At 33.6% G+C, this 9,893-nt stretch overlaps 1 protein-coding gene across 1 annotated transcript in view; it reads right to left on the bottom strand.

Annotated features, from left to right (window-relative positions):
• The window catches only part of LOC118738450 (carbonic anhydrase 2), a 40,654-nt gene extending 38,583 nt beyond the window's left edge, over positions 1 to 2,071 (bottom strand). Inside the window, exon 1 of the mRNA XM_036469389.1 lies at positions 1,690 to 2,071. Within this exon, the coding sequence (XP_036325282.1) occupies positions 1,690 to 1,735 (46 nt within the window). The 5' untranslated portion in view covers positions 1,736 to 2,071. The remainder of the gene's footprint in view (positions 1 to 1,689) is intronic.
• Between the last annotated feature and the right edge of the window lie 7,822 nt (positions 2,072 to 9,893).

The following is a 9,893-nucleotide window of genomic DNA, read 5'->3' as shown; positions in this document are numbered from 1 at the left end:
AAAAAAGAGGACTATCCCAGGACGGATAGTCACCGTAGTTATATATATTAATGAAAATCAACGCGAACTCCTAGCCACTTAAGCCAACTGGAACTTGCACTTTATTATGCAAATATTTAATGGTCTATAAAACTGCATGCTCAAAATTATATCTAAATTTTTTTTGTGAAAATTTTTTTAAAACATTTAAAATTTTTCTTGTGAAACCCTACACTTATTTTCAACTTGTTTTTCTTATATATAATATTAATTAACTGGAGCAGGGTAATCGATTTTCTTCAAAATTGCAACATTTTCTGCACTTTTCGATATAAAATTTAAAATAATCAAATACAAATTATAGAATCGGGTTCAGCTGCTCTCTTGCTAATTTTTACTAGCTTTCATTAAAAAAAAAAAAATTATAAGAAATTAAAAAAAATGACGACTTCACCGAATTATTAACAGCAAATTCCAGTTTTGAACCACTGCGCGTAGATATCTCAGGCATACTTGGTAAGGGACTCTCTAGAGATACAAAAGATCTTTCAAGTCGCAGTGTCTCTTGTTCCGCTCGCTATATGCATTTAACTGGCTGCTTCTGGGTAGCCATAACGATTACTGATTATTGATTACTTATTTTAAATTCTGGGTAAATTAGTTTGAAATGATTCTTGCCTAAATGAATGCAGTTTAATTAACTAATTCAAAGTATGTTTACTCTTTGTCACCAAATAAATACTATAATCAACTATACAAATATGGGTATAACTTATACTTTCAAAAAATGTCACTTAGACCCTTATGATTCTAACCCCCTAAAATAAAAAATATGAGAAAACCAACGCCTGTAAGATTGCTCTTAGCCACCAGTAGGACGAATAAATTGGCGAAAATTCCTTGAGTCAAGGACATGTTTGCGTGAGATTAAACAATTAAATTAACAATATTGCAATTATGAATTAAAAACCCAATAGGGATGTTCAGGATCTTGTCCATATGCTCTTGCATTTGCATATTCGTTGCATTTGTAAATTCACAACAAAAAAATGCACACCGGTTGCCATTGCAGCAAGCATAACATTTGCAAATTCAATTCCAACTGCAAATCCAAGGCCACAACATCCTGAACAGCCCTAATGTTATAACAAAAATGTAGGAAAATTAACTAACTTCGGCGCTATACATTTCGACCTTTTCCGCACAACATTTGCAAAGAAATAAATATTATACCAGCATGCTTGTGCGTTTGTGTGCTTCGAGCTTTACTTGGGGTTTACATAGGACAATTTTGCGAAGACAATAGCAATACATTCACACTTCTCACATTGTCTTCTTCACTGTCTTTGATTTTTCGATGATTTTGTAATCTCGAATAATTTTTTTTTACCTAAGTAATGGCAATTTTCAAAAAATATATATATAAAGAAATTATTTGTGTAATTCTATAGCAACTTTTAAGAACGTATCGGTTATAAAAATGCAAAAAACATCATTTAGCGACTTTCATTTGTTATTTCCATTCCTTTTTTTTTTTGCAAACAAAGTGTCACATGGTCGACACGGTTAACACCAATTTGTACAATCAATGCAAACTGCATTTAAAATACATTCGCATGCATGTATGTGCAATATGCGTAGACGTTTGTGTGTACCTATTTTAATTTAAATTTCCCAACTAAAGTTTTACAACAAAACTGATTATTTTACCTTGGTAAAGCATATATAGCACAGCCAACACTAAAAACACTTTCATTTTTAATCTGTTAAATTGAAAATCCGCGCCTTGTCCAGCGTTCGACAACAGCTGAACTAATTACGATTTTTACTACGCGAAATCTTGTGACAAACTAAAAATCGCACCAACGATCGTCACGCGTAAAAGTGATCACTGATCAGTAACAACTAAATCGTGCACTACCACAAAGGAAGGTAGCAAACAAATGTTAATAAATGTAGGTGGGTAGATAGATAGGCACATATGTACAGGTGCGGAAATATGTCCGGAATAACAGCACCACAACGGTGGGTGACAACTTCCCAACTGAAGTCGTCGGACTGTGCGGCTGATCGAGAAAACGCACCCGTAGGCAAATGTAAACGTCTAACAAAGCAAAATCTTCCCTTACTTTTCACCTAAAAAATGTATGTATGAATATACAAAGCACATAGATTCGTATAAATATATGTATATATGTATGTACATACTTACATGCATATATTAAGCTTTTAGCAAACGGAAGCAACAACGAAAAAATCCCTGCAGTGAAAAACCAAACCAGTTAGAAAAAATACTAGTTCATTAACTAGAATGTGCTTACCAGTTCGAAAATTTCGAAGAACTTAAGCGTTCAGCGATATCTGCCTTTGAATGGCCAAAGACAAAAATAAAACGCAATTAATTGCTTTTCTTAAAAATGTCGGCTGTGGCGTCACGGGAAAACTACTGGTTCTGGTTCTGAGAACGTAGGTTCGAGGCCGCTTGAAGGTAGCTAAGATTTTTAATGTTAAATCAAAGTAAGTAAAAATAAATATTTCAATAAATAACAAATTTGAAAATCTAATTGCATTGCAGAAAATACATACATATGGGAAAAAATGCTTGTGCCATAAAAAAAAAATATATTATAAATGTATTATTTTTTTAATTAAATTTAAAAATTACAATACCCTAAATTAAAAAAAATATTAATTAAAAAATTAAAGATTTTCCCTCCGCCAGGACTTGAACCTGGGACCTCAGGCATACCACGCGAGTGCTTTGCTCTGTCGGCCATTGCTACTGTTGGAGCGCCGGAGCAAAAAGGCATACTTATGCTTTTCACTGGGCATGAATTGGCAGACTATCACATCAACTGGTATGATGCTACTAGTATTTCTACTAGTAGATGCTGATGCATAGCCTGCCAATTGACATCTCGTATGACATCGCAATGTTAAAAATACCAGTCGCTAGCATTGAAAAAGCCCTGCAGTTAGTTGAATTCGTTTGAAAGTAATTTATAAACAACTCTATTTTCAATAATAACTAATTGAAATTCTCACTATTTTACCTGCAACTAATTCATTTATTTAACATGGTGATGTCCTAGGAAGCAGTAAATTGCTTTGCTTTAAAATGAATTTTGCTTAAACAACTTCAAAGTCAGTATGTCTCCTTTGAAAACATTTTCGTTCTGCACTTCACAGATGCCTTTTCATACTTCCAAGACAAAAATTGTTTTTTGAGCAAAAAGGGTATAAAAATTCGAAATATTTACTCATTGCATTTGATTAGTTGATTTAAAAAAAAATAAAATACTTCTTTCCGTCAGGGAGGATAGAACGTGAACTAGTTGTGCTGGTAGAATTCTAGTTCACAACTAGTAGCCGTCCCTGCAGGGGTATAGAGTGATTGCAAGACAATGCCGTCCATAAACTGGCCAACAGATATAGTACATATGTACATACATTGCCAATTTAATAGATAGCAACGACAAATTGATCGCAAATTTGCCGAGTGGTCGAGTGGCCGAGTAGTTGTCATGTCGCCCCCACTGCCTATTTAACTGCTAATGCAAAGTGTTGGAGAGCCGCCAAATTTATTAATTCATGATAATGATTTGTAGTATGCGAGTATGTACCTTAACAGGACTATGCGATTGCCGTAAGTAATTAAGTTATTAGAAAAATAAATTAATATTCTCTTACGTTTGACAACCTGTATGATAATAACGCACACACACTTTTTCGCACACTTATCACTTTGGTGCTTAAAAAGTTGTGCAAATCAAACAAAATTTAACACAATAGGGGTATTCTCTGAGTCTTGCAAAGCCCTTGCACGGTGCACAGATTGCACGGATTGCACGGTACAAACCGGTTTTCGTATGGGACAGCTTTGCAAACCGTGCAATCCGTGCACCGTGCAAGGGCTTTGCAAGACTCAGAGAATACCCCTAATAGTTATACTCGTAATATCAAGGTGGCGGCGAGGGTATTTACGAGGCAAGAGTAAAATGGTTGGTAAGACTAGGACGGTTGCCGATCGGTGGCGCCCTGCAACAAAAAGTGGTAAGTCGAACTTATGTATTTGTGGATAAAAAAGAGTAGAAGAGTACATATTCACCTTTTTATTGATTATGTTGCATTTCATCGAATTGCAAGTCCCTGTACCGTTTCATACCAAAAAAAAATGTTAGTTACACCCTTTCAGATGACGATATGTATAGATATTTGTGTCCGGCCGAATGTCCGGCTTGGTTTCGCTATTCGGCCTATTTCGCTGAGATTTTATTTTCGGCTTCGGCTGTGGCCTTCGGCCGAAAATGCCGAACAATTAGGCAATTCACAAGGCGTTGTATTTATCGTGAAGTTACATTATTTTACGAAAGTTGTTGAAATTTTGTTGTTGTTTCACATATCTACATAACACTTATGAAAATTTAAGAACTCTGTATCGACTAGAGCTCTAGATACCCGGGTATCGAGCAATGCGAGTAGCTCGATACTCGCTCGAAACTCGTTCATTGCTCAACTGCTCAAATGTTTGTTCAAAATTTTCGAGTTTTTGAACAATTTCATAAACAAAAGAAAATTTGTAAATTGTGTTTGTCAGCAGCTGCTTTCATGTTAAATAAATTATATTATTAAATACCAATGAAACAATCTTTGCATTATATATCAATAATTTGAAAAATTTAAAAAGTTGCTACCAAAAATGTCAATATAATAAAAAAAAACATTGCTAAAATTACTCGAAAAAACTCGAATTGCTCGAGCTCTTGCTCGAAAATTTTCGAGTAATGAGCATTGAACAAGTGTGCGAGTACTCGCTGCTCATATACCCGGGCTGTTTGAAAATGTGCGAACAAAATCGAGGGCTCTAGTATCGACCGCTTTGCGCAAAATTATCGTATGTTACAAAAACCAAATTTTACACGAAAGTGTTCTTTGCAAAGTTTAGCTTTGCTGAGATAATTGAGAATTATAATTAAACACAAGATTTTCTTTTTTTTTGTAAGGTCTCTACATTGCTAATTTCTTAGCACATACGATAATTTAATACGAGATTTAAGCCGTAATATTTGAACAAATGATGCGTTGAGTTTTTGAACTGCGATTTGCAATGTGTGCCAGAAAGAGCTTTCCCTGGGAAGTGAAATGTCAAAAAAAAAAATTCTGAGCTTAAAAAAGCATCCATCACAATACCAAAAATTTTTAGCAGCTATAGAAAAATGTACGTTTGTAAGGTGTTCGATTTATTTAAAACATAATAAAAATATTTTGTTACGAAATAAAAAATCACAGGCCTATTATTTTTGAACGGTAGAACTTAATTTTAATATTCCACCGAAGCCGAATTGAATATTGAATAATACCTAATATTAGACTTCGGCTTCGGCCAAAATTCCAGCTTCGATCGGTCACTTATAGATATGGGCATATTTGTATATTTGACAATTATGTATTTTGCTAATTAAGTGCGAATCGAAAGCAAATATGTATGTATGTACATCAGATTAGGTGGAAAAAATTTCAGAAAAAAATAAATATGTCTGTGGTGCTATTTCCAATAGGCATTCTTATAAACCGAAGCTATTCCAAGGTGTTCGGCATCAGCCAATGTTCGTTTTACCTGCGAAAAACCAAAATTATGCACACGGCGCAGCAGTGATGAATAACTATCTAACGGTAATACAACAGTGGGCTCTAAAATCAAGCCTGGGGATAAGTACGAATAAAACAGACACACTGGCCCTCATGCATAAAAAGTGAGCTTAAGCTCAAAGTAAATTTTTGCACTGATGGAGTGAGCTCAGAGCTCGATCTCAAGAATTTTAGAGTCAGAGCTTAAGCTCACTTTTTATGTATAACGCAGGTAGGGCTTTATAAAAAGTGGCATGTAACTCCGTTGTTTTTGGTACTAACACTTTAAAACTTTTATTGAAGGTGTATTTTAATACAACCAACCAAAATCTGTGAAAAACGAAGTTTTGGTTAGAGTATTTGTGAATTAAGGTAACGATGTGTAGGCGTAGTGGTAAGCAGCCCGCCGGTGTGCAAGCCCTGGTCAAAGCATCATCGAAAAAAAAAATTTAGAAAAAAAAGTTTTTTAACAGCGGTCGCCCCTCGGCAGGCAATGGCAAACCTCCGAGTATATTTCTGTCATGAAAAACAACTTATCATAAAAATACAATCGCCGTTCGTAGTCAGCGTAAAACATTAAACATTAAAAACTCTCTCCAAGTAAGCTTTATAATTTAGGGGTTATTTATTATAATTTTTTTTTTCATATAGTGATCCGGTCTAACGCACATGCATACATACGTAAGTAGTTTGAAAGCAACAGAAATTAGTACAAAAATATGTATGTAGTTATGTGTAATATATACCAGGGTTGTTGCGAATATGCGCATTCGAATTCGCTATCGCGGAGCTTCCGGATTAATTTTAACATTCGCATTCGCTTTCGCATTCGCAAATGGCAATGCGGAGCTCTTGCGAATGGGAATATTGTGCAAGTGCACTGATAAAACATATATCTGGCGAATAAAATTACAAACTGTAGCCAATATTTTTGCCTGTGGAGATGCTAAGTATGTTAAAACTGTCCCCCTACGTTGCCTCCCCCCTTCTTTTGTAATTTAAAGTCAAAGAGTAAGATCCTTCAATAGGTTTTTTCAGCGAAAATGTTCAACGTCTGGCTATAAAGAGAACCGACTATTTTCGCGTTAAAAGGTAACCTTTAATTAGGTTAGAATTATCTAACTATCGAATATTATTTGACAAAAGTCTGTTGAAAAAATTGGATGCATCGCTAGTTTTTATTCCACTTTTTCTTAGATAAGTGTAACAATTTTTTGTTTCATAAAACGGGTTATTATGATTAAGTTCCGTGTTTTCTTTTATTACTTAGCAGAAAAACTCACCAAATAATTTTGACCGGTTTTACTATGCAAATACTCCTCTGTGCGCTTGAAAACAGCAAAATTTATTTTAATTTTGTGATAATTGTCAAAATTTGCTCGCAGCGAAATAAAAATAAAATGGAATGTGCAAAAGTTGACAGTCAAGTTCACAAATTAAATAAAAATAAATTCCAAGCGAATTTAATATCTATTGAGGAGTGGAACTTGGCATGAAATATATCGTTAGTATAGTATGGAAAGGGCCTAACTCACATCGTCGCTGAAATACATAAAGCCGTAACTAACTAAAAATCCAATATTCCCTTTTTGATTGATTATGATGCATTTCATCGGATCATGAGTCCCCGCATCGTTTTATGCAATAAAATTTTAGTTAGTTGTAGCTTTTTTGCATTTCAGCGACAATGTGGAATACGCCCTACCCAAAGATTTGTGCTAATTTTCTTTAAAATATCAAAGCGCATTGAGCTCATGGAATAGAACAACAAAACATTGAAAACACAAAAACTTTTTTATATTTATTTTAACACATAAATAACGAATAAATTAACAATTGAAAGTTTCCCTAAACACAAGCCAAATAAGTTAATATGTAAGTTAGTACACTGCGTTGCATAATTATAAGACCACCACATATTAACAAATTTTTAATATTTATTTTTAACCGACTTAAAAAAGGAGGTTATCAATTCGTCGGAATATATATATATTTTTTTGGTATGTTACCGCATACATACGACCACCTTCACTGATTTCGATAATTATTTTTCTATCGGAAAGGTAGTGTCTCAACTAACGGTACTCCTAATTTTTTATATGACAATTGAAGTCGGTTGTGTTTTTCGTTTAAAAATTACTTTTTAAATTATTTAATTGTAATTGTATTACTTGCAAAAGAAATTGCTTTCGTTCTTCGTCTTTCGCCAAAGTTCGATTATAATTTTGTATTTATTTATTTATTTATTTATTTATTTAATTCTTACAGCTTAATTAAGCCTAGCTTAGGCTTATATGCATATACATATTTATGTAAATTTAGGAGCAATAATTTAAAGCCTAGACAAAGTATAAAGTATAGGCCATTTATATGGACACCAACTGCAGTGAAAACAAATGAGGCATACTTCCAAAACAAATCATTACAATGATTGCACTATTTGGCTGAGGTTGAGCCAAAAGTCTGGAAGATTGCCCATGCATCACTAAATAGGAAGGATCCTACAATAATTAAAAAAATTTTGTTTAAATTCATTCATATTGCTTGATTTAGCATCATTTGGTAATTCATTAAAGCATCTTAATCCTTTATAATGCAAGTTACATTTATCTGCTTCCGTTTTATAAGCTCAATCTACCTGCTAATTTTTATTTCGAGAGTTTTTGGAGTGTATCAACGCAATACCTCGTTCAGCAATATATTAACATATTTAATACTTTTTATCGTCGTACGAGCCTAGCCATCTCACAAATGCTTTTATCAAGATAAAAAATTCCCACACAAAAATATTGCCACTGATAAAACTTATACATAACTGACAAACAAAATGACATGTGGTAGGCAATAATTTTCCATGTGAAGACGCGTGGTTAGCTAGTCTTTCAGTATTGTAAAAGGCCATTCGCATCAGGCGATTTTGCGTTCAACTCACGCAGGGTTGCACGAAAAAATATTTAATGTCACGCCTTGGGCGAGTACTTAATTTTAATATTAAGGGTTAAAATATTTAGGGAGCTTCTTTTTAGGTGTTTTCCACTAAATTTTGAGGTAGCAGTGAAAAAAAAACAATAGTCGCAAAAAAAACTCGCCCTAATATACATACATAAGAGTGTTCGCAAGGAGAGAACACAATTTTGACATATTAAGAATTTGCAAGTAGGATTGCGGCACACGGTTGCATTTTTGTCAACATTAATTTGAATCAACAAGTTCGTTAAATTTAAAAATAAACAATCTTGTTGTGATTTTCTAATGAAATAAGTATGTAACTATTCCAACCCTTTGGAAGGTACTCGGCTGAAAAAGCTGTATTCATAATCGGAACGCAGTCGGCACCACTGTCGATATAAGAAATCCGACAGTGACTTCCACAAATAAATTGAACGTCAGAATAAGAAGAAATACATGTATAGGTCGTGCTTTGTTTTCCACCTGAAATAATTTAAATAATTTATTATGCTCGAAATGCAACAGTGGACTCCAGCTTGCAAATGTTTGCTAATTGCTGTTCGCGAAAAAACTTAGTAAGTTTTTCTCTTTGTCATTCTCTGAATTTTGTTACTGGCTAATTCTTAATAACATTTTCATAGCGAACACAACTCATACCCTTGCGGTCGGCTGTTTAAGTCAATTGACATTTTGACTAGTTTTGGCTATTTTTTCTTTTGTTTATTTAGTGTTTATATTTTGTTTATAAAAGTATAGCATTTTACTTAACCAGCGCCACATAAATCCATATTTCAAACTGCGTACAAAAATTATGAAAATTCAACAAACCTTAAAATAAAAATTGCACCCAAAAATTTTAAAATTTTTATCCAGAATTTCTAGAAAAATTTTGGGTTTCGATTTGTAGCTCTAGTACTATTTAGATCTTTATCACTAAAACCAAACCAGTCCGATACGTACTAGATCCCCACCACAAAAAAAAATATTCTACTTCAATTTTTAAACTAAGAGCGAAAAGGTTGATAAGTCTATTTATTCTAAAAAATTATATTCTGATGCAAAAAGCAATAACAATTTTCTAAAACATCGAAATACCTATTTCATTTTTAACCGTTTTTGTTCAGTGATATGTAAATTAGCTAAGTCCAAAATATCCACAGAGAATGTGATAAATGCCAAACAATAAGGAACAAGTAAGAGCAGCGCTGTCTTCGGCTATGCCGAAGGCTTCATACCTTTCATGAACATCTGAAAATTTTACTTTAACAGATTACTGCATTTGAAAAAATGTTTATATTCACAGCACACATAGATAGGGGAGATACATATATAAAAAA

The sequence above is a fragment of the Rhagoletis pomonella genome, unplaced genomic scaffold (genome assembly GCF_013731165.1).
Source record: "Rhagoletis pomonella isolate Grant_MI unplaced genomic scaffold, Rhpom_1.0 Rhpom_scaffold_00004, whole genome shotgun sequence".
In the NCBI taxonomy this organism is placed as follows: Eukaryota; Metazoa; Arthropoda; class Insecta; order Diptera; family Tephritidae; genus Rhagoletis; species Rhagoletis pomonella.
The sequence above is the reverse complement of the archived record's forward strand: the minus strand, read 5'-3'. Positions and strand labels throughout refer to the sequence as shown.